The sequence below is a fragment of the Setaria viridis genome, chromosome 9, assembly GCF_005286985.2.
Source record: "Setaria viridis chromosome 9, Setaria_viridis_v4.0, whole genome shotgun sequence".
Classification (NCBI taxonomy): Eukaryota; Viridiplantae; Streptophyta; class Magnoliopsida; order Poales; family Poaceae; genus Setaria; species Setaria viridis.
Window position 1 is genome coordinate 45,157,527 of NC_048271.2, and position 26,760 is coordinate 45,184,286.

General features: G+C 48.9%; 2 protein-coding genes and 1 pseudogene across 2 annotated transcripts; all 3 read left to right on the plus strand.

Moving 5' to 3' along the window:
- Positions 1-659: 659 nt before the first annotated feature.
- Positions 660-2,642, plus strand: LOC117840625 (NAC domain-containing protein 92). Its single transcript, XM_034721143.2, has 3 exons — positions 660-1,015; positions 1,128-1,405; positions 1,532-2,642. Exons 1-3 carry the CDS (start codon positions 817-819, stop codon positions 2,102-2,104), a joined length of 1,050 nt encoding a protein of 349 aa, XP_034577034.1. The 5' UTR covers positions 660-816; the 3' UTR covers positions 2,105-2,642.
- Positions 2,643-13,484: 10,842 nt separating this feature from the next.
- On the plus strand, positions 13,485-17,915 carry LOC117840601 (U11/U12 small nuclear ribonucleoprotein 65 kDa protein). Its single transcript, XM_034721122.2, has 11 exons — positions 13,485-13,901; positions 14,152-14,223; positions 14,392-14,598; positions 15,281-15,362; positions 15,477-15,659; positions 15,738-15,896; positions 15,979-16,149; positions 16,411-16,498; positions 16,943-17,001; positions 17,188-17,253; positions 17,551-17,915. The coding sequence occupies exons 1-11, from the start codon at positions 13,693-13,695 to the stop codon at positions 17,632-17,634; spliced, it is 1,380 nt and encodes a 459-aa protein (XP_034577013.1). The 5' UTR covers positions 13,485-13,692; the 3' UTR covers positions 17,635-17,915.
- A 3,793-nt stretch (positions 17,916-21,708) lies between these two features.
- Positions 21,709-23,633, plus strand: LOC117835044 (thioredoxin-like 1-2, chloroplastic; annotated as a pseudogene).
- The last annotated feature ends 3,127 nt before the right edge of the window (positions 23,634-26,760 follow it).

Sequence of the window (26,760 nt, forward strand, 5' to 3'; positions counted from 1 at the left end):
GAAAGTTTCCCAAAAGAGGCGACGAACGGAAGCGAGCACGACAACCACGGACCGCGATTCGTCACGAATAAGCTGCCATGGTTATCGGGATTTCTCGCCGTTTTCTGGAAAGCAACCGGGAGGAAGGAGGAGGATATGAATATCTGATGCCCGGGGGTAGCGGCGCGTTGAATTCTTCTCGCTGCCATGTGGGGACGGACAGATATGCCTGCCCATGTCTACTCCCCCACTCGTAAAAAAGGTCAGAGAGCACAGAAAAAACTCCTACTGAAACTGTATCTAAAGGCTCCGTGATATTTAAAGCAGAGCAGAGCTGTGGTTTTTCTATTCTCGACTCGGCCGCATCGCTGCCGCGTTAGCTTTGAACGGGCGGGCGAGTGAATATTCCACGGGCCAGTGGAGCGGAGCGGGCACAGGATTAGGACAAGGGCCATTAGGATTAGGACAGGTAATTTGGAAGTTGCTTTGGGGCCGCAGCTCCTGTCCTGGCGGTAAGAAGTGAGACGTGAACGGTGAGCCGGCCCGACCCCTCTCGCCCGGTCCCGGCCGGACGGGGTCCGTCGCCTGCAAGCCGCCGCCGCATGGCTCTCCGCTCCCGGCCCGTCACCGCGCTGAGCCTATATAAGGCGCCCAGCCCCTCCGCTCCTCCAGTCCAGCCACTTTGCTTTCTTCCCCAACCCACCTCTCTCTTTCACACACGCCTCTACCTCTCCTCTCTCTTTCCCTGTGAGGCAGCCATCTCCGCTTCCTCTCGTCGAGGCTTGGAGCGGAAGAGAGAAAGGGAGGCTGCTGCTGGTGTTGTTCGGTGCGGCGGAGATGTCTGAGGTGTCCGTGATAAACCAGGCGGAGGTGGAGGACGCCGGGCAGCTCGACCTGCCGCCGGGGTTCCGCTTCCACCCCACCGACGAGGAGATCATCACGCACTACCTCACCCACAAGGCCCTCGACCACCGCTTCGTCTCCGGCGTCATCGGCGAGGTCGACCTCAACAAGTGCGAGCCGTGGGATCTCCCAGGTCAGTACTAGGCTACTAGCATCCACAGTCGTAGCTGCACCTTTTCGTCCTTTGTACTAGTACCTCTTGGAAACCATGGCCTAATTGAAAAGTTCGCGTTTGATTTCTGCAGGCCGGGCCAAGATGGGGGAGAAGGAGTGGTTCTTCTTCTGCCACAAGGATCGCAAGTACCCGACGGGGACGCGGACCAACCGCGCCACGGAGACCGGCTACTGGAAGGCCACCGGCAAGGACAAGGAGATCTTCAGGGGCCGCGGCATCCTCGTCGGCATGAAGAAGACCCTCGTCTTCTACCGCGGCCGCGCCCCGCGCGGGGAGAAGACCGGCTGGGTCATGCACGAGTTCCGCCTCGAGGGCAAGCTTCCCCACGCGCTGCCGCGCTCCGCCAAGGTCCGGCCTCTCTCCCCTATCCCTCGTTTAATTACTTGTTCGAGCTTGGAAATTTCTTTCCCTTTTCGGTCGGTGCGCGAATTCCCCTTCGTTTTTCCTGAGACGCGGTTTGTTTGTTGCGTGCAGGACGAGTGGGCCGTGTGCAAGGTGTTCAACAAGGAGCTGGCGGCGAGGACGGAGCCCGCAATGGCGGCGGCCGGCGCGGAGCTCGAGCGCATCGGCTCGTTGGGCTTCATCAGCGAGCTCCTCGACAGCGCCGAGCTGCCTCCCCTCATGGACCCTTCCTTCGGCGGCGAGGTGGACGAGGTGATCGACTTCAAGGGCGTCGCGTCCACCTCGGGCCACGCCGCCGCGGCGCCGGGCACTAGCTACCTGCCGGTCAAGATGGAGGAGCACGCGCCGCTGCAGTACCAGCAGCAGCCGCCGATGTTCTACTCCGGCCAGTACTTCTCGCTGCCGGCGGTGAACTCCGGCGACCTGACCCCGGCCATCCGGAGGTACTGCAAGGCGGAGCAGGTGGCCTCCGGGCAGACGACGTCGGTGCTCAGCCCGTCCCGCGAGACCGGGCTCAGCACCGACCGCAACGCCGGCGGCGGGTGCGCGGAGATCTCGTCGGCGGTGACGCCGTCGGCGTCGCACCAGTTCCTGCACGATCTCGACGACCCGCTCCTCTACGTCGCCGACTTCTGGAAGCACTGAAGCCTGAACATGCGATCGGGTGCCGGGTCTGCTCACCCGCGCCGATCACATGGTTTGGTTGATTAATTGCTTGATTTGATTGATTATCTTGGTCTCTTCTCGCTTGGGTTGGTGACAGTTCGCTGATGCGTCGTCGATCGTCACCGCCCCCGCCAAGTCTGGCCGCTCCTGACCTCGGGTCTGACTAGATTATTATCCGTCCAGGCCGCCAGGGGATTAGGGCCTCCTTGTTAATTAATTCCCCCCATCCTAGGTTCCTTGTCTTGATCTATGTACATAGTACTACTTCTCTGATTGTGTCAGTAGTGGCAAGTTATTGATAGGATTAATGAATGGGTGCAGATTAGGGGTGGTGCTGCATCTGCAGATGCCAGATGCAGTGCACTGCAGGGGGGTTTACGAATTGATTAGTTAATTTGGGCGATTGATGAGCCAGCTAGCGCTAGCTTTATGTGTACATGTACCACCATTAATTGCTGCTTGAGCTCGACATGCCATTATGTGAATTGATGCTTCAGTTAACCTCTTTTGATCTCAACCCTGTTGCTGTACTGCTACCGTCTTCCACTTGTTCGTTCATGGCATCGCACGATCACTACGTCTTTCCAAAATCTAGCAGCAACCACCCCCATGGACGCGATGCGATGGGATGGGTCGGCAGTGGACGGATCATGGTTCGTTCGATCCATGGGGCCCTCGCCGTCATCCCACGCGACGCCGCCATGCGGATGATGGGGCGGTCCGCGCTCGCCCCCTGTGGGGATCGGGGATCCAAATCCGGCCAATTATTTGGAGGCGACGTCGTCCTCATCGCGCCCAGTCGGATCGGCGGCATGGCTCGCGCGAAGTGGCCTACCGCCCGGCTCCGGCCTTATCTCGTTTCGGAAACCCCAGCGGCGTGCCCCCGCCGCCGACGTCTCCACTCTCCATGCGCGGGTAAAAGCCAGCGGAACGGACGAGGCGAGAAACAGAAACCCAACGTGCACATCCATCCTAACCAACCCCGACCCCAAGTCGTGCAGCCCCACGGGGAAAAAACTTGTCGCTCACGCGCACGCCGACGACGGGGACGGCCGAAACCGCGCGCGGGCGACCGGCCACGGAACGGCTTCGCGCGCTGCTGCTGTTCTGTTCGTTGCGTTTGCGTCTTGCGTTTTTGCTTGTGCGCGCATTCGTTTCCATTCGACGCAAGAGGCTTGTGCCGGGCGGCGCGGTGGTGGAGGTGGAGTGGGGTCGGAGCGGGCGCCGGGTTTCGGGGCGGTGTGTGTGGCTGACCTAGTGGCCTGGCCGGGCCATTTCCACGCGCTGGCTTGAGCCAGGGGCGGCAAGGACGGATGGAATGGAAGGATCGGCGAGATTCGCTCTGATAAAAGAAGGAGCGGAAATAATAATTGTGGCGGGGCGAATTGGGTTGGGGGGCGAATATTCTCTCCTCCCCCTCACACCAAGGCTAGGAGCCTACGAGTATATCGAAGAAGCTTTAGGCCGTAGCCCGTAGGGGATGGCGCCGGGAGTGACGCGAAAACAACGCCGGCAGCAGCTGCCGGTCACCTCACCTCTCCTCTGCCGTTGGGTTGGGGTGTTCCGATTGGATCGGATTGGGCGATTGGCTCAACTGTCCAAGTCGTTGCGCCGCGTGACGTCACAACTTTAGGCTCCCCGTCCATTGGTACTCGCATTATACTATTCCTCGCCGTCCTTCCCGTCTATAAAGAAACGCCATCTTGGACCGCGAAGGCTGGCTCTAAACAAAGATCGATTGGCACCGCTCTCTCCCTCTCCCTCTCTCTGCTCGGCGGCCGGCGGGGGATCAAGGGCGCATGTTGCTAACCTGCGTGTGTGCCCGAGGCTAATCAATTCTCCCCGGGGGGGATTACGTTCCGATGCAGATGTCCAGATGCGGGTTGCTTTCAGCCTGGTGATTACGGCGCGGATTTCGCAGCGTCTTATCCGGCGATTGACGTCGTCTACGGGCCACCGGGCTCCTCAGATAATCTTGTTTAAGCGCTTCCTCCCCCCCGCCTTTTCCTTTCCCGCATCATCACCGGATTAGATGCCAGGGGGCCGTCGGGGGGACGTGACCACTAACCACCCGGCATAGGCTGCGGCAGGAGTCTCCGGAGCTCATCAGAACGGGAATTTTTCCGTGCGCACCCCGACCTCGCTTTCGTTTGCTCCATGCCGTCCGGACACGGATCGGGGAAGCTGAATTGGGCGGCGGTGACTGGTTGATCGTATATTCGTAGGGCATCAGGACGGCGGGCTCGTGGTTTTTTTTTTTTTTGTATTAGGTCGTGGATCGCAGTCCTCGCGCCAAGGTCCACCTGGTGAGTGGCGACCGGTGACCAACTGCGAGCGAGCAAAGAACCTTGGAACCACGGATTCGTTCGTGGTGTGTTCTCACTTCTCACAGGTGCGAATACGCATGCCTCGCGCGAAGATTGGCTCCTGCCACGGATTAGCACGCGCGACGTGATAAAGTCCCTGCTGATACGTACTGCCAGGTGTACCAGGAAAAGACCCAAGAGGTTGCTCGTGATCGGCGTCTGATGATAGCTTGTACAGCAACGCATAGGCCAGCCAGCCCGTAACGCGTGCACGCGTGCGCAGCTCGTGTGCATGCGGCATCACAATTCGCGAGCGCGAGGTGTCCGGCACCGGCGAGCTGCCTGCTCACTTCCGTCTCTCCGTCGTCCGTGTCCGTCTCCCCGTTTCTTCTCTGCTCTCCTCCCGCGCGTCCGGGGGGCGACACGTACGCGTGTTCTCTTCTTCTAGAGAAGCAGAGCCGAGCCACCGGTTACAAGTGGACGTTACAATTGGACGCTGCTGCATTTTGCGACAGCTGTGTGCGACCATTTTGTTTGTTTGCTCTTTGAGCAAGGGAGAGAGATTTTACCCAATGAGCCCCCTGCTTGAGCGATAATGGAATGTATTAGGGCGGTGATCCCGAATACTTTTCGGAAAGGGATCGGACGGCGCCCTTTTCATAAAAGGTTTGAAAATCCCTCTTCGACAACATTGTTAGCGCAAGCGCTCTGTCATTGTCCACTTGATTTGGGCTGCCGCAAGGTGGTATGTTGCTTTTACAGAGAGCGATGCTAGCAGCGTAGCTATTGTAAAGGCGACTCGATGCAAATGAGTCAGATAATATCCGCTCAAATCTGGTTTCGTCTCAGAAAGTCAGAGGAAAACACAAATTGTTTCTTAAAATCATACCCATGACGATTATATACCCCCTTTTTGTATATATGAGAGATGTTTTTCTAATATGGATCATCAAAGTTTAGTGATCTGTTCCGTAAATGATAAGATATCTCATAATAGTGAAACGGTGCATAAATGTGAATTTAATCTCATTTCACACGCTTTACGTTTTGTGGTCATTAAATTGATACGCTTCATGGATTAACAGCGGATTTATACAACCGCGTTACAACCGAGAGAAAAAAATGGCTTTGTTAATTACGTCCTAATCAAACGGTTAACGCGGCTGCACAAATGCGACCTGAGGCATTCCAAAGGATTAATTGTGAGTTAAGATACAGCTTAACCATAGTTTGAAAGTTGCGCTTAGTGTAACAAGGTTGAGTGAGACATGGTAGTTGGGTTGCACCGAAAAGGATGTATGCTATGCCTCCCTCCCTTTGGTAGTTTTTTTTATGGGTACGTTTCTGGGCTCGAGCTCGACTGTTCTCATAAACCATTCCATTTTTCTCTGACAATACTGTGGCAAAGCTCTTGCCGTCCTTTTTGAAAAGAACTATAGTATGGCCAATATGTGTCCATACATGTCACCCCTGTGTCCACGTGGATTAGCACACATCTAAAATATGGAGGTTTTTGCTATAATAAGCATAGAAACAACACGATAATTTTTTGGTCGTTATGCATTTTTAATATTTTCATCTTTTGTTGCTTTTTTAAAAAATGATGCTAGCAGCATAACTACTGTGGATGTGCTTGGGTTATAATGGGTCAGATAATATCGGCTCAAATCAAGTGTCATCTCGGAGAAGTTAGATGAAAGGGCAGAATATTTCTTAAATTCGTATCCACACTTAGTGATGTTGTGTGATATGGGTAATCAAGATTTAGTGATAAATGTTCCATAAATGATAAGGTATCTCATAAACATGGAATGGTGGATACTCCCTCAAATACAAGGTATTGTAGGCATATTTGGATGATTGTCATATAATTTTTTCTATAATGAACAAGATAAGGGGTTGATTGGTGGATTATTAATAAAAATAAATTTCTTATTATTTGTAACTACCATTAACTTAGAGGTACGATGACGTGACGAGGGGCCAGCTCAATCCGCTGCCCGGCTGCCGCCCACGTCGCGCTCTTGCCCGCGACGTCTGAGTGTCTGACGCGCTTCGGCTCGTGCAGGCGCGTGCCACGGTTGATGTTGTTGCCGCGCCGCCTTGGCCCACCGGTCGCCACCGATTGGTTGCTCCAGTCTTGGTGTCCAAGGGGGAAAAAAAGATCCCAAGGCCAAATCGCCTAGACCCCACCACACTCGTCCATCTCTCTCACGTTCTAGATGAAAAACCTCATGCAGGTGCAGTCACGCATGAATCACGCCGTTTCCGCTACTGCAAAGTGCAATCCATCGTAGTATTTCGTCGCCGCCAATAAATGACAACACAGTTAACGCATCAGTTCGTTGTTGAAAAGGCGCGCAAGGCTTCCACAAATGCTCCTTGTCTCCATGGACGGAGAGCGTTCACGTACTTGCCAAACTGAGCTGCTCCGTGACTTCGAATCATGGCCAAACAGTCCGAGCCGCCGCAACCAGCTCACAACCACATGCTTCACCGCCGTGGCACGCTTCGACGTCGCACGCACACCGTCGCCGCCGCATTGTTCACGTGGCGCATTGGCTCCGCCTCGACGCGCCTTTTCTGACCTTACGAGGCACCGTTCCGGCGTTCCGTTCTACTTGGGCAGCCGTGGCGTTAAAGCACGTACTTGCGCCTGAAAAAAAAGTGGACAAAACGAACCCAAACGCCCACGTGGTCCATGACCGTACCGTAATCCAATGCAAGTATTTGCAGGCACCTCCGGCGTGGTCGCCGGGACGCCATATGCTATCGTACGAAGAAGTCTACGGTGAGTGCCGGCCTTTTACTGTTGCGTGGCACGCCGACGGGGCCGTGCCGGAGCTGAGCAGATAGCCAGATAAGGTTTGGTGACCGGAGGCTTCCAAAGTTCCAAACCTACCCTCCCTCTCCTCGCGCTCTAGATCGCCCTCCCCTCTTTTTCCCCGTGGTTGGTACGCCCTTGTCCCTGTCAGTTGCAAGTGAACAAATCTTCAGTCAAGTGATGCTTCTACTCGTCGTGCTACGCGATAAACAAACGGGGGGTGAGCTCGTGGTAGGCTGTGGTAGCTTTAGGTTCTCAGCCCGTGACATGTCCACAGCGTAATCAACATGTACGTACGGCACCAAGCGAAGCGTCATGAGCAACCGGTGGGGTGTGTGCGTCTGGCCGAAGAGCGTCAGGGCTAGTGGCTAGCTGTACCTGCAGCGCTGCGAAATCTCAATCTTTTCGTCTACCTGCACATCAACTGCACGCTTGGAAAAAAGATACAGCATCAGTAGTCCTGAGTACCGACTGCACGTGTCAACTTGTTCATACGGCTCACAGCCACAGTAGAACTTGGGCACGTTTCGCCACCGCAGCCTCGAAAATTCTGGCCGTGCATATGTGCGAGCGAGAAGAGTTTTGGAGACGCGAAACGCCATAAATGTGCGCGAAAACGAACGAGGGGAGACGCATTTGGCAATATCCGAAGGATGTTTGCCGCTTGGCCACTGCCACTCCCACTGTGCCATCCCGATCGGCAACGTACAGTACAGCACCGAGATGTTGTCAACGGTTTCAATTAATGTGACAGATCCGGAGCAGTTCCGCGCTCTCAAACCACTCCGATCGAGCGACTCCCGGCAGATCCGAGCGCTGTCAGTCGTGACGCAACCCGGACCGGCTGTCTGATTTCTCTCAAAAAGTCAGTCTCATCCGGGTTTGATTTTGTCTCGCCCTTTTTCTTCGTCTCGTCCAAGAAGCCTGGCGGGGGCGTGTGGCGAGTTGCGTCGCGGAGCTTGCCATTGCCAGGTGTAGCTCCGTTGAGTGCGCCGCTTGGGAACCCCGACGGCGACGTCCCCGGGCGTTCGTCCTTGCTGGCCCTCGTGGCGAACGGTTGCGCAGCCGGGCGGGATGGTGGCGGCCATTCGAACACGTGTGTAATTGCGCGTTGCTGCTGGGGATTTCGAAGAGTTTTAGAAGCAAGGGCGAGATATTTTCAAACAGGGAAAATCTGCGCAACTAGTGAAATGCGTGCGGGTTTGGGCGCGACAACATGTTGTTTATGATATTTGGCGTGACATGTTTCAGCTCCGGAAAGTTCGTTATATTGTAAAGTATATTTGCTAGTGTTAGCGGGCAGAAGAGTGGGAGATTAACGTTCGATTAGTTTAAGATTAGGTGCCCGGCGATGCGGGGTAGTTCTGGTGATGCGTGGCCATGGCTGCGCGCGGATTAAATTGAAGAGGCGTTCATGGATGGCACTCAAAGAGTTCCTCATTTGCTGCGCCGCTGACGACGTCTTGTGTTTCTCCGCTATGACTTCCCGAAATAGGCCGGGCGCTCATTCTAGTTTATCCTCTCGCAGGGTCAGCTGCCAGTGGTGGATCGAGAAGACAATTCTCAGATGAGCACCTAATTAAGAACATACTCCCGAGTCTTGACACGGTTCAAATTAAACCTCCAAAGTAGCGCCGGGTCCGTCGTCTACTGCGAATTTTATCCAGAGCGTATAGTGGACAATGCAAGCGATCCGCAGTGGAGAGAGTAAACGAAACGGGCGGTTCTAGAGACGCTGACCCATCCGTGCAGGTGCAGTACGAGGCCGGAACGTCGCGATCTCCAGCGAAGCGCGACCAAGCGCACTGCACCGACCCGACGGCCTGGCCGGCCGGCAGCGCGCGCCGCTCTGGATCGCAGCGCGCTTCGCGCATCGGTGCGCGCCACCACCGTACCCGACCCGACGACCCTCGCGTTTGCGCGTCCCGGCGGCCGGTCGCCGTGGGGGCTAGTGGTCGCGACGCGGAGGCATGATTCGCCAGCTTGCCATGGTGGCCAGCGTTGAGGGGGCTCGTTCTGAAGCGGGGACGGAGACACCTGCCGCGCAATACCGGAGGAGAATAGCGACGGAGACGGGCGTTTGGACTTTGGGGACTAATCGTTTCCACTGGTTCAGGGGGTGTTTGGAAACACCCTAAAGTTTAGAATCCGTCACATCAGATGTTTAGATACTAATTAGAAGTATTAAACATAGATTATTTACAAAACCCATTACATAGATGGAGTCTAATTCGCGAGACGAATCTATTAAGACTAACTAGTCCATGATTTGTAGATTCGTCTCGCGAATTAGTATATGGATTCTGTAATTAGTTTTATAATTAGCTTATATTTAGTCTTTCTAATTAGCATCTGAACATAAGATGTGACACTTTTAAAGTTTAGCACCTCGTATTCAAATACCGTCTCAGTCGAATCAATCAGGCTCAGGAGGACGCGGGGACGGGAGCACACACGGTACAGCGCGTCACGTATTGAATGCACTGCTTAAGTGTTCCAGAATACGATATCGACAATGGCGAGCTTTTCCTAGGGTTGAGGGTTCCATCGTCCGATCCAATCGCTCGTCGCCCTCTCGGCCCCTGCTGCACGCTGTCACGCAAGGGGTACGAACGCACGCAACAATTATAGACCACGTAGATTTCCGAACATGAGGTACCATGTTCAGAATCAAAATCTTGCAGTTCGCAACCCATTGCAGCCCATTTGTGTCCGACCTGTAAAAAGTCCGCAACGGCCTTCCTAGGGCAGTGCAGCCCATCTGTCGACAAGAGCAGCAGACGTCGTTTTTTTGCATGCGCCGCAAGCTAGGCCGCCGGAGCCGCGCTCCATTTTTCTTCTTTTTTTCTGGGGGATTTTTCTTTTTTTTTCCTGGAACAGTTTTATGGTTCCGGAACATTTTTTTCTGAAACATTGTTCTGCAAAAATTCTTCTGCTTCGGAACATTTTCTTGCTTAACATATTTTCAGCTTCAAGAACAATCCTTCTTGTTCTGGAAATTCTTGGGGAACAATCCTTAGTGAGTGATTTTAGGTTTTAACATCTTGCTTATTTCGGGCCAGTTATTTGTGCTTTTTGACTGAGTCTCCGTCTATGCAGTCTACCGGCCCACCATAGCCACCACATCCAGGTAATTGACTAATTTTATTGTTTGTGTTATCGTTCAAATCGTTCACGATAAGCTTCAGATACATGAACAACCGAAACTATTTCTTGACCAGTTAAAGAATACAGCTTTTCAGATTCATAATACAAACGAGACTAGGTATTTCAGGTCACAATAATGCAATAGGTACACGTACTGAAAGATCGAAATCACTGACAAGAAACCTAAAGCTACAAATTACATTTCAACTTTCAAGCAAGTGCAGAAGGGAGAAGGCGCTATCTAGCAGCAGCAAACGCTTGTCTCAGCTATGGCATCATCACTGACTCCGAGTACTAGTTCCGGCCGGCAGCCTCAACGCCGGGTCACATTCATCGACACGATCCTATCTACCACGGCAACCAGCCTTCGAACCTCTCCTCCACCGGCTTCGCCCGCGAATCTCCGATGACGCCGACAGGACGCGGTTGCTCCTTCGCTGCCGCTGCAGGCAAGCCGCTCTCCGGCTCCGTGCACGGGTCGTCGGAATTCGCGATCACGTTCTTGACGGCACCGCCACTCCACATCGTCGATTTGTATGGTGGCCGGGGGCAGAACACCACGGGGCACGCTAACGTGTCTACCATAACCAGGACGCGCACGCCGGCGCCGGCGACGCGCGGATCGGCGCAGGCCGCGGCCACGCGCGCGCAGATCTCCCTGCTGGTGGCGATCACGGCGCCGCGGTCGAAGGGGTGGCCGACGAGCGGGAGCACGTCTTCAGCGAGCGCTCGCTCGACGCGGTCGGGCTCACGCAGCTTGCGGGCCGGCCGCCTACGGAGGGCGATGTCCTCCGAGACCTTCTGGACGATCCGTGTTCCGAGTGGACCGACGGCGGGGAAGTGCCTCCGGATGACGACCCGGACGTCCGCCGTCAGCGCCGGGGGCGCACCCCCGGCCGAGCCTACTCGGCGTCCGGCGCGGCGGGTCGAAGACGGGAAGAAAGAAATGGCGATCTGGAGGCGGCTGGCGACGCGAACGGACTGAACGCCGGCAACGCGAACCACAGCGGCCATGGATGGCTTGGTCTCGTATCGCAGGTTCTTCACTTCAGCGCTTTGGACGAGCGGTGCGCCTCGATATTTAAAGCGGGGCGTGATGGTATGCATGGCGCTCTCCTTCTCCCAGTCGGTCATCCGGTTCCGTTATGAAATCGAATTGCACGCGCTCAGTCGGACTGAGAACCTCTCGCGCATGTCGGACTCGGAGATGGAGGAGTGTTGACAGTCAGCTCACGAAGGAGAGAGAAAAGAGCTGTTGATAACTCCGCGTTGATAAGATTAGCCGCGGGACGGTAGGGTTCCATAAGCGGATAGAAGATTGGAGGAGGTCTGATCCGAAGCGAAATCGACTCTACCGAACAAGGGAAAGCGTGGAGAAGTATCTTTAGTAATTTTTAATTAGTTTGTAATAATTCATGTCGTAATTGATTAGATTTTAGTTTGCTGCAGGTATAAATATAAACCCATGGGCCTTGTAACGAATAATCATTAATCAATCAATACAATATTTCGACGGCACACCGTCAAAACCCTAAGAGTAGGAGTAAAGTAATTTTAATGAGTTTCTTCCTACTCGCACGGCTGCATCACGGCCTCTATCAGAACTTCCTTACATCCTGATATTCGGTTGTGTGGCTAGTTATCGAGTTTTTATACTGCAAGTAAAACTTTCTAGGCTTTGTCCAATATTCTACTTGTTTTCGACGTTGCTCACAGTTATCGAGTTGCTCTGGTTTATTAAGTTGCATCGTATCAATCTTTTAGTTTTATCAGCGCTCATAGTTATCGAATGGCTTCGATCTGGTTAGGTTGTCTTCATCGACTTCTTGATCTTGTTTAAGCATTCACCAGTTATCTGATCGTATCGGCTGGTTAGATCTCACATGCTTTTATTGCTTCACATATGCTAGGTCTAATAGATTTTTACCCCTACCTCTTGTATTGCTAGCCATTGGATCTTTAACGTTAGAACGCTACTGTTGAGAGCCATGCATCGGCTGGGTATCATCCATAACTCACAGAAGCGCAATGACGTTATTAAACTGATAGGTGTGCATACGAGGTCTTGCTGCTGCAAGCCTGCCTGTTAAGTTAATGGGCCGAAATTAATATCCTCTCATTCATGTTACCTTATCTAAGATCAATACACTTATCATGACATTGATTAGATCTATTGGCTGAATCGACTTGTAAGCGGTAGGTAAGAGGTCCTTGTTTATCGTGTTCTAGTCTTTTAGATTAATAGATTGATGTCAATACCTTCTTATTCATGTTCCCTTATATAAGTTCAATTACACTTATCAAGATATTGACTAGATCTATTAGTCTATCTGTGTGCGCATGGTTAGTAAGGGTTCCTTTTTATAGCTGTTGTTTTACAATACTTTATCTTAGCCTGTCGGCTCTTACAGCCGATGGCACATACGATTAATGCTTTATTTATTCACACCATATGATTACATTGAATATCTATCTGTCGTGATGTTTATTCCAAGAACGCCTACCCATAAGTTCGAAAGGCTTCGTTGCTGATCGCCTTAGGAATGTTTACCTTGTCAATTTTCAGGTCAAATTAACTGACACGCTTTGCACTACTCGCGAGCTGATTTGGAGCTTGCACTAGAGTTAAGAGGATCTCCAAATCCTTCGTGTTGTTCAACGCATAAGCATGAAGTCCAGTTTTTGCGCGGAGAAGGGAATGAAAGAAATTGAGAGGGGAGTTCAAAGAAAAAAGTAGCTGTTGGGCTAGATGTCGGAGACCCCAGCCCAACTAAACCGGCCCGCAACGATAGATGTCGCCCATGAACGTAAGCCCATGCGAATTCGTCTTGCCGGCTCGCAGCGCTAGATGTCTTTGCCTTGCCTTTGCAGTTTGCACCGAAGGTTCTTCTCCCCAGCAGGCCGCAGCGCCGCCCCCCCCCCCCCCCCCGCTCTCTCCCACCGCACCGGCCTTCAGCCCGCAGCAGCCGGGGACGCCGCCTCGTGTCCGGCCCGCCATTTTCCTTTCCTCCCCCGCCCGCCCCCCTCTCCTTTTCCTCGCTAAAGCCCACCGAATCGGCTCACGTCCTGTCGCCACCGTGCCGAGCGCGAGCCGGCCCCGCTTCCTCGCGTTCGCACCCCGCAAGTATCTCTCCAGCTCCCACCGGCTGCGGCTGCGGCGCTGCGAATCCAGGAGGCGTCCGGTTCGATCCGACGCAGGGAGGCGCGCCCGCCAGGTGCGGCCGGAACTCGCCGTCCCAGTAAAACCCTACTCCTTCCAGACCAGTCTGAATCCACCGGCGTTAACTCCGATGGCGTCCTTCCCGCCGCCGCACACGCTACCTACAGCACCCTACCCCGCAACTCCGCCGCCTCTGCAACAGCAGCAGCCGGGCCCCGCGCCAGCGGGGGCGGCGACGCTGCTGGTGCGGCACCTCCCGGAGGCGATCACGCAGGAGATGCTCTCCCGCCTCTTCTCCCACTACGGGGCCACGTCCGTCCGCCCCTGTGCCGGTGGAAAGTACTTATCTCCTCCCTGCCACTTGCTTAATTGTGCTCTGCTTGGTGTTCTGCATGCTAAATTAGTTTCAGTAGCGTGTGGTTCTGTCTAATATATAATTGTTTAGGCGATGCTGCAATGGACTATCCTGTCGTAGATTCAATATCTCTCTGCCATATTTCTCCACTAGAGTTGTTACTGGTCAAATTTGGACACCAAGCTGTCTCCTATGTTTGTTTGGTTGCTTAGCCATTTTGTTGGTCTGTTGCAGGCTGAGGAACTGTGCATTTGTAGATTTTAGGGACGAGGCGGCAGCCAATCACGCACATTCGCTATTGAACAGGTTAGTTTCGTCTACACATGATGATTTAGGTCACATACTCTCTTCACTCCAAATTGGCTGCATTCACCGACAGTCTTCTCCTGTCAATATTGTGAATTAATGCCCCCATTGTGTTCATCTGAACTGATACGTCATGCATTGCCTGTTCACTAAGGGATGGCTTTGCAGGTTGAGGTTTCTCGGGAAAGTGTTAATAGTTGAGAGAGCAAATCGGCCAAATGCAAATAATGCGCATGCGAAGCCTCAGGACCAGCTAGAGCATGGTGTGTCCCCTGCACCAAGTATTTGTTCCGAAAATCAGAAGAATCCTACATCGACTGCTGAACCAATTGCTCCCAAGCTTGGTGTGGACTATCCATTTCCACCACATCTTGAGTATGATATCAGTTCACTGCTTCATTACGTCACATTATCTTTTGATGTTGACGTGAAGATGCCTAGCCATTTCTTAGATCTCATGAATATACTCTGCCCTGTAAGTTTTTATATGATTGTTCTCTGCAACCACTTAGATCTCATGAATATACTCTGCCCTGTAAGTTTTTATATGATTGTTCTCTGCAACCTCTTAGATCTCATGAATATACATTGCGCTATCTGTTATTTAGAATTTAGACAGTTTACCTGCATACTCATAATTTCGTAAGAAATCATTTTCACTAACTATGAATTTGTCTATCCTTTTTCGCAACATGATGCTTGGATAGTTGAATTCTTGGGATTATGAATTGAACTATCTATTTCACATTGTGATTTTGTGAAATAGTTGAATTTACTTTAAAAAATTCCTCAGCTGAACGCCTTTGAGCTGTCAATGCAAAATATGTATGGTCCATTTGCTGTATCTTTCTGGAATGTAATCAGAATCAAACTAGCATAAATTCCAAACTATTATATGCTGACTTAGGTGATGCACTTCTCTGACTCCACAATGCTGCACAGTTTTACAATCGAATACCTCTCATTCTACACTGAAGCCTTTTCTGATATACACTGTTGGCAATCATAAACCACCTTACTTTCTTGAGCTTGATCTGAGTGCTCTGCATCTTTTTAGGTATGCATATCCACCGCCAGATGGAAACATATTGAACAATATTGTTAATGCTCTCATTGCCGTCCCCCGATTCTACACCCAGGTTTATTAGGATTTCCATCCCCTGAACTCACTTTTATAACTTGCAAGGCATGCTTCTGTGCCTATCTTTTCATTCAGCACGAGTAGATGCATTACTACATTTTTCTTGCGACAGGTGTTACACTTAATGAACAAGATGAATCTTCCAGCTCCATTTCGGATGGCATTGCCTACTCCGCCGCTACCATCACAAGTGTCTGCTCCCCCTCATCCTCCGCCACCACTGCAACCTACTACAACGGAGGAACTTCGTTCAGCTGATTTGTCTAGTGATGAGTCTGAGTTGGAATCATCTGATGTACTTGCTACTTCTGTGTTTCTAGTTTCACCTTGTAACATCTTTTTCAAATCATTCATGAACACTTTATTTTTCCAGGACGATGTTGATAAACGGAAAAGCAAGCGTGCAAAACATGAAGCTATTGTTGGTCCTGCAGTTGATAAAAGTGTTGCTCATGAAGCAGTTGGGGTGAAACCTGCTGCATTGGTTTCTACTGAGCTTCAAGTGATAAAAAAGAAAAACCCAGTACTTCAGGTTAGCTACTCTTTGTTTGTTTACTCATTGGTTGAAAAATTTGAGTGCCTGTCTTTTTTTCTAATACAATGGTTCTCGTCAGATAAAAATTGCCCCTAAGGCTACACAGAAGGAACCACCTATACCAAGTACAACTGACAAAGAATTGGATTCAACAAATGAACAGCTTGAAGAGAAACATTTTGTCACACCCCAGGAAATAGAGAAAGATAAATTACCACCAGAGGAGATTTTGTCCCTTCCTATGTTCAAGGTACAAATTGCTAATGTACTACCATGTCATTTGCACAGATATTTAACCGACAGTCCTGACAATATAATTTCTTGAACTAATGATGTCGTAGTGTAGTTTTATCATCATTCAGTGAGTTGTTTTTTTCATCTCTATCTTGATGATAGGAGCCTAACATTTTGAAGAACTGTGAATCTCAAAAGCAGCAATTATATTTCTTCGGGCCATAGGCTCCTTACTCATCACTGAATCGACTCCAAATATTATGTTTTGCTTTCACAGAATTACACTCCAGGAAATCCCGCCATTGTTTTGTACATTAAGAACTTGGCAAAGGATGTCACTCATGATGACTTCTTCTATGTCTTTGGTAAGGCTGTTAAACTTACTTTTTTCAGGGCCTTGCTTCAGTATTTGTCCTAAAAGAAAAGGTTCAGGAGCATAGAGTTACCATTAAAATGGTAACTTTGTCCTGCAATTGGTTAACTGGTAGGTTGAGATGTGATCCAACTATGTTGCAACTCAGGCCCAGTAGAACGTTAGAAACCAAAGCAATCTTGTGCAACGATAGTCATACCTTAAATTTAACGATGGATATCTTAGCATCATTAGTACAGATGCATGCTTGCATCTATCTAAGCTCAGGGGAATAAAGATGCTTAATGAGGTAACAAGGACAGATTAAAGATGTGTTACCTAGGAATTAATAATGTTCTGCTTAAGATTCTAGGTCGTAGCAGGTTGCCCAAACATTTTTTATACATTTTTTTCTAGAGTGTCGTTTGTAATTTTTGTTTCTACCTTCTCTCTCCAGGGTCTCTTTTCGAAAGTATGGACAGTGTAAGATCGGGTCTAAGTATCAAGCTAATGCAGGTTAGATCTACATACCATTCACTCGTGCCCTTATCATTATTCGGAAAAGAATTAGTTTGCAAAAAATATAAACTACTTGTGAAAATTATGTGAAAAACGGCTGTCATTTGAGACTGTAAAAGTTCTGTTTTTACTGCTACCATGTGCCTCATTATGATAGTTTGCCATGTTGTAATCATGTTCCAGGAGGGACGGATGCGTGGTCAAGCCTTTGTGACATTTCCTACGGTTGAACTTGCTCAACGAGCTCTGGTAAGTGATTTGATTATTGACATGATACACTTGTTTTTAATGTTGCAAGTAAGATGCATAGCTAATTGATCTAATTTTTTGAGTGCAACCTGAATACTCCAAGGTCAGGTTTTTATTACGGACAGAGTTGCACAGAAAGTTACAAAAGCGTAAATATCGTTATTTATCTGAAAACAATGCACATCCTTCTTTTTTTCTGATGATCATTCTGTTTGGTCTTGCTATTATCATGATTCTTTGTTATTGGGTCCATGAAAACCATGGGTTCTTATAAGTGTCTCGTTTATGGCTTTGCAGAATCTAGCTCATGGATACGTGTTCAAAGGAAAACCGATGATCATACAATTTGGTAGAAATCCTGCTGCTAACAAAGCTTCTTAGGGCAGTTTGTCTTCTGATTTTAACAGGTTTCAGAAGTTGGTACGAACTGTAAAGTAACAATGAGAGGGTGTGGGTATCTGTTGTTTGCTGGGATTGGTTTGATTGATTCCTCCCATAGTGTAATGGATAATTGCTTTACTGTGTTTGCTAGATGTTTGGTGAACAACACCGGAGATTCAGTTTTCCGGCCATTGAAAAATTACTGTATTGGATATTTCAATTTGCTGGTCACTGAAATTTACTATATTGGTGAAAAAGAACACTGGAAGTTTTTAGTTACAGATTTAGCTACTGCTCCCTCCATTCTCTTTTGATAGTACTATTTCCTCTTGGCACAAGAAAAACAATCCAACTTATCATACTATTTATCATCCATTTAATCATTAATCATGCCATTAAGTACTCCTTCATCCATTTAATCATGTCATTAAGTAGTTTTCATCCATTTAATCATGTCATTAAGTAGTTCTTGTAAACAAGTTCTTGTAAACAAACGATTCATCAAGGTATAAACTCCTTGGTACCCGTGAAGCCAATCTCCTTGATACCCATGAAACCAATCTCGGTTGGACGGTTGGAAGAAAGAAGAGTTACGCATCAGACCCAAGATAACTATTAAATAGATGGATAGGTGAACTGAAATAAGATTTTCTTAGTTAGACTGAAAAAATACTATTAATTTTTTTTCTCAGATTTGAAAATATGTCTATTAAAAACGAACTGAGGGAGTACATTGGTGGCACTGTTCAAGAGTATCTGTGATTGAAGGCCAAAGATTGGCTACGAAATTTAAAAGCTGGTGCATGATTAGCTGACAGAGCCGCGCACGTTCGGCCCAACCAACCAAGCGTCCGCCGCAAGCCCGCAAGAAGCCCCCGTTTCCCGGTCCCGGCCCCGTACTCAAACCATCCGCACGACAGTTTTGACCCCCTAAAAAAAAAAAGACAGTTTTGACCGGCGGCGGCACGGTCGCACGGACGGGATGATTACAAAAGAGTGGCGCCTTGGCGCCCCTTGCTCTGCTGTTCTTCGGCACTGGAGTTGACTTTTATTTGCATTTTTTTTGGCGAAGCGACTTTTAATCCCAGTTATTTTAGCGAGATCTTCACGAGACTGTTCTTTCTGCAGCGTTGCTGTCTTTTTTTTTGTGCCCGTTAGGAAGTTTCCTCGGGCTGCGCAATGCCGGTTGCCGGGGCAGATGGATTGCGAAAGAACGACTGGACATTGACTGCTGATTTGGTGGGTTTGTAACTTCTCTGCTCCAAGAAATGGTGAAGGGCACAAAGCAATTGTCCTCAGAATTTGGTGCTGCTGACTGCTGATGTGGACGATTACCTTCTGTTCAAGAATACTGATAAAGATACAACTGACGAGAAATGATGCATTTCTTTTCTTTTCTTTTTCGAAATGCCAAAGCATTCAGATGCTCCTGGCTAACTAAGAGCATCTCCAATAGACTCTCTAGTTTTGGCTCTCTATTTGACTCTCTATTTGAGTTGGCAAAAAAATTCCTCTCCCTATTGAGTTACTCATTCCAACAGACTGTCCATTTCCCACTCCCCAAATACCTACAGCACACACAAATACCTACAGCACACACACACTGACGTGTGGGTCCCACGCGTCATCCCCTTCTTCCCTCCTTCCTTTCCCCTTCTTCCCACCGCTGAACTCCTCTGCTGCTGCTGGCGCCCCTCCCCATCCCCCTCCTGGAGCTGTTGGCGCCGGAGCTCGCGCTCACCCCGCGTTGGAGCTCGAGCTCATCCCAATGGCGGCCACCTCTGCCTCTGCCGCCCACCCTATCCCCATCCCCCTCTCCGACGAAGGACGACGGCGGCTCATGGATGGACGACGACGGGTGGCGCGGGCGCAGCTCCGACGGAGGATGACGGCGACGGCCTGGCACGGGCGCGGTGCTGATGGACAACGACGGGCCGGGGCCGAGGGGTGAGGACGGCTCGAGGCTAGAGAGGGTGAAGGGTAGGGCGGGCGCGGCGGTCGGCGGGGCACGACTGGAGCGGGCAACGGATGGAGAGGCGGATGGAGAGGAGGAAGGCTTGCCGAGTTTGGCCAGCGGGAGGGCCAATTTGGCCAGCCGGATAGGATAACAATTGGGATAGCAAGTCTCTTGGAGCACGATTTTGAGGTTGAGTTGCTAAAATTTGGCTTGGGGAGTTGAATGGCAACTCTAATGGAGTTGCTCTAAGCCATGTTCTTGGCAACTAGTGTTGGGTTTTTATATGACTTTCAACATTGTTCATATAATATGGTTATTGTTCAATTCAATGTGGAATTATCCGGATACATGTGATAAGGAATAATTGATACGGAATTTAACTCGAGGAAGTGATACTCAAGGTGCCGAGGACGTTTGTGCTCGAATACAGTAGAGGAATTAATTGAGATCAATGCTAGTGGAATATTCCTTATGTACGTACATGTTTGACCTGGGTACAACACGATGAAAGAGCTGGTTTGTTTTGCAGGATCGGCTCTGCAGGCTGTTAACCCACATGATTCTATTGGAATTGATCTAATATACACAATTGATCATGACACATAACTTACACATGTGTGTTAGGGACTGGTATATATTTTAGACTCACCAAACTGACATGTCTGATCGTGGTTGGTGACATGGTTTAGGAGTCACATGGATTTTCTGGGACACGAGTGGAATATTTGTAACATCCGGAAGTGGAGTCTATAAATAGATCCTACCCTTTAACCTCAATATGTATTGTGAGCGACATCATATATATATAAGACACTAATCCATAAAACCGCATATTGAGGCTAGTTGGTAGGACCTAATCCTCTGTCTCAATAAGCGAGGTCGTTCAAAAGGAAAAAAAAAATCCAGGAAGCTCGGTCAGTGGTGCGTGGACCGGACTACTGTTTCGTGCATTGCGATGCAACACCTATTGGGCCGGATTACTCGGTGTGTTGCAAAATCCTTTTTACGGCCGTTGAAGTATGGTATCGTGTGGTAATTAAGCTGGCAACCTTAATCCCTTTCTGTAAAAGGAAAAACGGCGAACTTGGTGCTAGTCAAAGGTCTTAATATAGCCGACTCGCATCATCGTTGCTCCTAACTAACTCCTTTGCTATCAATAGTGTTAGTCCAACAGAAGCCATCGCTCAGCGCACACATCATCCGTTTATCCGAAACTGGTTGCTATGAATAGGAGATACTCGGAAGCATGGGACTCAAAACCACAGGGTATCATCATCCATATCCAGTTGATTTGCTAAAGATAGCAACTAGATTATCTGTGCCCACAAACACTAAACATGGAAGACAGCGCGATAAAATCCTCCGGTTATCCCAAAACGAAATGGTTCGTTCCTTCTGTTCACTCAGAATTTCGAATATAAACCACCTAGTGCTATCTTTTCCATCTAAAAAGGGTACCCTTCCCTTCTGTTAAACGCAAAACTTATCATCAGAAAGATAAATTAAGCAAACAGCAGTTTTAACGTTCAACAGGTGGGATGACCTATCTTGCGATCTCTCTAGTCTAAATCTAAAAGAGGTCTTCAAATTCTTTTTTTGACGTGGAAATATGGTGCCACGCCCTCGAAAACGAAAAAAAAATGGGAAAAGAAAAATGTGCGTACCTGCGAACAATGGCGGTCGTGGGCCACCCACCTCCACCTCGCTGCATCGTGGGTCCCACCTCTTATCCTTGACCAGAATACATCTGCCACGAGTCCCCGGATCTGCACACCACGCTTGCTCTCGGCTCACCCACGCCTTCCGATCCCCGCGGTCCTCGTGACATGTGGGCCCCAAAACCGTTTCTTTTTCTTATCCAGAATATATATCCATTCCTAAATTCATAACGACCAGCGGGGAGAAAATTCCAGAGCTTACTGCCCCGACGTGGCGACCGCTGGGAGACTGGCAGGTCCATCTGACGGTTGCGAGTAATTCTTGTGAGGGGTGGCGAGATACTTTTTATTACCTGGAAGAATTATCGAAAGAAAGAAAAAGGAGACGCGGCGTTTTTCGCTTCGGCTTGCTTATATCCGTGGGCCTCCTTTTTAAAAGGCGCTACTTTTCTTCGCCGCTTCCCCAATCTTTGATTCTCTTCTCTCGTGTTGCCCTCTCTCTTCGTCTCGCGCTGTGGTCTCGCTCTTCCTCCCTCCCTTCCTCGAGCGCGGTTTGGACATGGCGGCGGCGCAGGCGGTCGCGAAGGGCAGCGTGGTGTCGCCGTGCGGCAGCAGGGCCGCGCCGGGGCTCCTGAGTCGGCGGAGGGGCGCCGTGGCGACGCGGATGGCGCCGTCGGCGGTGCGGATCGGGGGCTCCTGGAGGAAGACCGCGTTCCTCGGCGGTAGGCTGGCGGTCGGGCCGAGGAGATCCAGGTCCGCGTCCCGGACCCTCGTCGCGTCGCCGGTGCAGGTGAATATAGATTTAGACGTAGTTATTATATATGCGTTCCCTTTTAATCTCTTTTTTCTCTGTTTTTCCGTAGTTTTTTCTTCTATTTTTTGCTGTTAATTTAGTTTTCGCTCCCTCCTTAAATTGTTTTTAGTTTTTGAATTGTTTCTTAGGTTTACTTTTAGAAGTTTCGAGGTCATACTATCTTCTAGTCCGTTTGACCATTTCCCTCCGATTTTCTGATATTTGATTTAGAAAGAAAAATAAACTGGAACGATAAGGACTTGAACACTTTTATGATCTGCTTTTTTTTTCTTCCACACAGATGAACATGAACCTTGCGATTGGGAAATCCATGAGGTGGTGGGAGAAGGGGCTGCAGCCCAACATGCGGGAGATCGAGTCCGCCCAGGATCTCGTCGATTCCTTGACCAACGCCGGCGACAGACTCGTCATCGTGGACTTCTTCTCCCCCGGCTGCGGCGGTTGCCGTGCTCTTCACCCCAAGGTGTGAACAAACAGGATATCGAATTCCTGGTTGAGCGTACTCTTCATCTGATCCGGGAACTTATGATAAGATTGTGCTGTTCTGACTTCTGAGAAATCTATCTCCTTGCGCAGATTTGCCAGTTTGCGGAGCAGAACCCGGATGTGCTGTTCTTGCAAGTGAACCATGAGGAGCACAAGTCTATGTGCTACAGCCTCCATGTCCACGTCCTCCCATTCTTCAGGTTCTACAGGGGAGCTCAGGGACGGCTCTGCAGCTTCAGTTGTACCAACGCAACTGTAAGATCCTGATCCGAACAGTAGTTCATGTTTATTTAATATGAGTAATGGCGAGCAACTTGTTTACAAATTACAACCGGCTACAATTTTGGACTATGTTCCATTTGTTATGGTGTTCCAAAATTTAACAAGCACAGAATGGCCTTAAAGATTTCTGATATTGGTTCTCCCCCCTGAACCCCAACTGAAATGATGATAATCATGTGATCAATTTCCTGGCTGTTATGAAATTTTAGCTATATTTAGCTTCCTGTTCGGCAGTGGTTGTTACCATTTGACCAATACTGATGGGAGTGATCACCTTATCATGCAGATCAAGAAGTTCAAGGATGCACTTGCAAAGCACAAACCGGATAGATGTAGCATTGGCCCAACTAGAGGGCTGGAGGAATCAGAGTTATTAGCATTGGCTGCAAACAAGGACTTGCAGTTCACCTACACCAAGAAGCCAGAACTGATCCCCAGCGGAGATGCTGCTGCTGAGGTCATTGCTCCCGAGCCTACAAAGCTTCCTGCGGCAACAAAGCCGTCGGTCAAGATAGGGTCCGAGGAGAGGTCCTTGGTCTCATCAGGAAGATGAGATGAATGACCTCTAGTGTGGTGGTGGTTTGTGATGTGTACAGGTTGTAGCTTCTCATGGTAGTAGAGCGCAGGCTAAGATTTTTACTTGTGAAGCCTGCCCGCCTGAGCTCGGTTGTGTTAGCAATAGCAGGGTGTTGCTGTGGAGCTATGCCTTCGGGGAATTGTATGGTAGTTGTATGAATGAATTCGTCTGCATGCTATTTGGCTCCATATTATAAATCATGTGGGTGAGTTCCTTCTCTTTTCATTTCTCCCTCAACCTCAGGATGTTGTATGGGTGTATTTTGCGAAGCTCCATAATCAACCATGTATGTTGTGGCAGCCCTGAGATGGTGCTTGAAGATTATTGCTCTGATATTATTTCTTCAGGGAAGTGTATAGTAGTTTGTGGCTTTTCTGCCTTGACCTTGGGGTCAGGTAACAGCTGAGGAACAAACTGGTGGTGATGGCATTAGCCGTTATCTTGGGCTAATGGCTTCTGTAATTCGAAGCTAATCCTTTGCAATTTGACAAAAACTTTGTGAACAAGGTATGGTCTGGACTTTTGTGGTTTCTCTTGCTTCAAGCTGGATAAAGGTGGTCCAGTCACCAGTCTCCTGTTGAACTAGATAGGGTTTTAATGCATCAACCACCACAATCCGCTTCTTCAGAGTGGTGCAGGAAACTGAGAGGAACATGGCATGTTCTTTTCTTTTTTTTTAAAAAAAAACAAGGCATGTTGCAGCTCCAATCATGCAGCGTAAAATCACTCAAGAGAGCTCTTGTCCGGGCCTCTGATCAATCATCTGAGAGCTGAAAAGAGAGATCTTGCATCAAAACATCAGCGTATGGTTGGAGGCTTGGAAGAGTTGGAGCTAGGACTTCGCTTTCCCCCTCCCCTACGCTCTTGTCAGTTACAACAGGTGGACTTCTGGAGGCTTCGGCTTTGTCTCATCGGAAATATCTCCACGGCGAGGCCACTACGTGGCGCGCTGCGGAATGCTACTTTCGACGCCGCTTTAATCTGAATCCACTCGAATTGATTTTATCCGTATTTACCCCTTCCGAGGAATCAGAAACATCAATGAATTTATTAAAAACAGGAATGAATTGACAAAGACATATCCAGAGTTTCTAGTACGGTACTGTACCTTTTAGTGTCGAGCTTCTAGCAAAAAAAAGCATCGGTTCACATTTCACTTTTGCATTGCTTGTAGTTATTCTTTTCGTTGGAAACTAGAGCTGCTTCCTGCAAGCCTTCTACTTAAATATAAGACCATGTATCTTATATAGTTATATAACTAGATAATGTAAGAATAATCATATAGTTTTATAGTTATTAAAAGAATTGGGTAAATGAGCGGTTCAATGAATGCCAAGGCTAACAAAGAATAAGTTTGTGTGCGACGCTTATACTAAGTGTTTAAAAAAGAATGTGACAACATCATTCAAAAACAATTATTACCCGAATTCTACTCCTCTTCTGCGGTTTAGAACACAATGAATTTGTTATCAAAGCAAGGAGGACTTGATAAAAATACATTAGAATTAAGACTAAAAACCATCAAATTTGTCATCCGAGATCAACTCCAACAAAATCAACCAAAGTAACAAAAAATATATAATTTATTATTAAAAATATCATCTATTATTTTTAAAATAGAAGAAATAATTCACTCAGTTAGTGACACATGGTTATGATCTTTAGGAAGAACTCAAAGAAGATCTTAACCATAAAGTTATTGAGACTCTTGCGGCAATGTGCTATAGCCCTCAGCACAAAATGAAAACAACACTCAACTGGTTATTCGGTCTGCCAACCTAGCTCGTTGTAGTCTTCGTATGGTACTCCAATCTCACTTCACCGCTCATCGCCGATATGACAAGAAAAATCTGAATTTTAATATATACATAAAGTGTTGTAAACAAAGAAAATTGTTATTACAGATCAACGGGAAGACACGGGTTTTAAGTGATATTGATTAAAATGAGTAATTGAAAAAATAGTCCGTAGGTTCATACGATTATTTCATTGCTTGTCTTATAAGTGCACATGGGTCATTGGTATAATATATTTACTCTATGGAAGTCTCAGCATTAAGCGATTGAAATTTAGTTTTTCTATCAATCAATGTTTATAACCGTTGGATCTTGATCCAACAGTCCATTTGATCCTAGCTCTCTACTTTCTCTTTCTTCCTCCTACTTTCATTTTCCACGCGCAATACCTTGTCGGGGATAGATCTCCAATACCTGCAAATAAGGAAGAAGACGGACTCCTACTAGGATTTCTCTGTAATCCTACAAGGATTCATACCATGTAATCCTACTAGGATTCCTCCTTAGAACCAACTAGTAGTCCCACCCCCTGGAGTATATAAAGGAGGGCAGGGGTCCCTAGATCGGTAGGTGAAGACCTCATAGAACCATAATAGAGGACCAAATCCTAAACACCAAACAACACCCAAGCGCAGGGCGCAATATCCGACACTCCAAACAGGACGTAGGATATTACACTACTCTAGTGGCCCGAACCTGTATAAATCTGTGTCTTGTGTCCTCACTTTTACCTCCCAGTTCCAGGTCCGACGATACCCCATAAACAAATCTACTACCTCAGGATACCCCTCGGTAGGTTGCCAGGTATAAAACACTGACATGACCCTCAGCACAAAATAAAAACAACACTCAACTGGTTATTCGGTCTGCCAACCTAGCTCGTTGTAGTCTTCGTATGGTACTCCAATCTTGCTTCGCCGCTCATCGCCGATATGACAAGAAAAATGTGGACTTTAATATATGCATAAAGTGTTGTAAACAAAGAAAATTGTTATTACAAATCAATGGGAAGACACGGGTTTTAAGTGATATTGATTAAAATGAGTAATTGAAAAAATAGTTCGTAGGTTCATACGATTATTTCTTTGCTTGTCTTATAAGTGCACATGGGTCATTGGTATAATATATTTACTCTATGGAAGAGTCTCAGCATCAACCGATTGAAATTTAGTTTTTCTATCAATCAATGTTTATAACTGTTGGATCTTGATCCAATAGTCCATTTGGTCCTAGCTTTCTACTTTCTCTTTCTTCCTCCTCCTTTCATTTTTCACGCGCGATACCTCCCGATGCCCGACGTCAGGCACGCCACCCCCCACCGCCACCTTCTCCCCGGCTCCGGCGGCCTCCTCTACCTCCGCCGCCACCGTCCTCCCCTTCCTGATGCTAACCCGTCGGGCCAGGCGCCCCCACCGCCTCAGCTGCTCTCCGGGGTTCCTCCACCGCCCAACTCTGGCGGTGCCCTCGCCGCCTCCACTCCCCCACCGGCCGGCGAGCCTCCTGGTGCTCCCTCTAGGTCTGCAAGCCACAGGTAACCTCCAACCCCAAATCCCCTA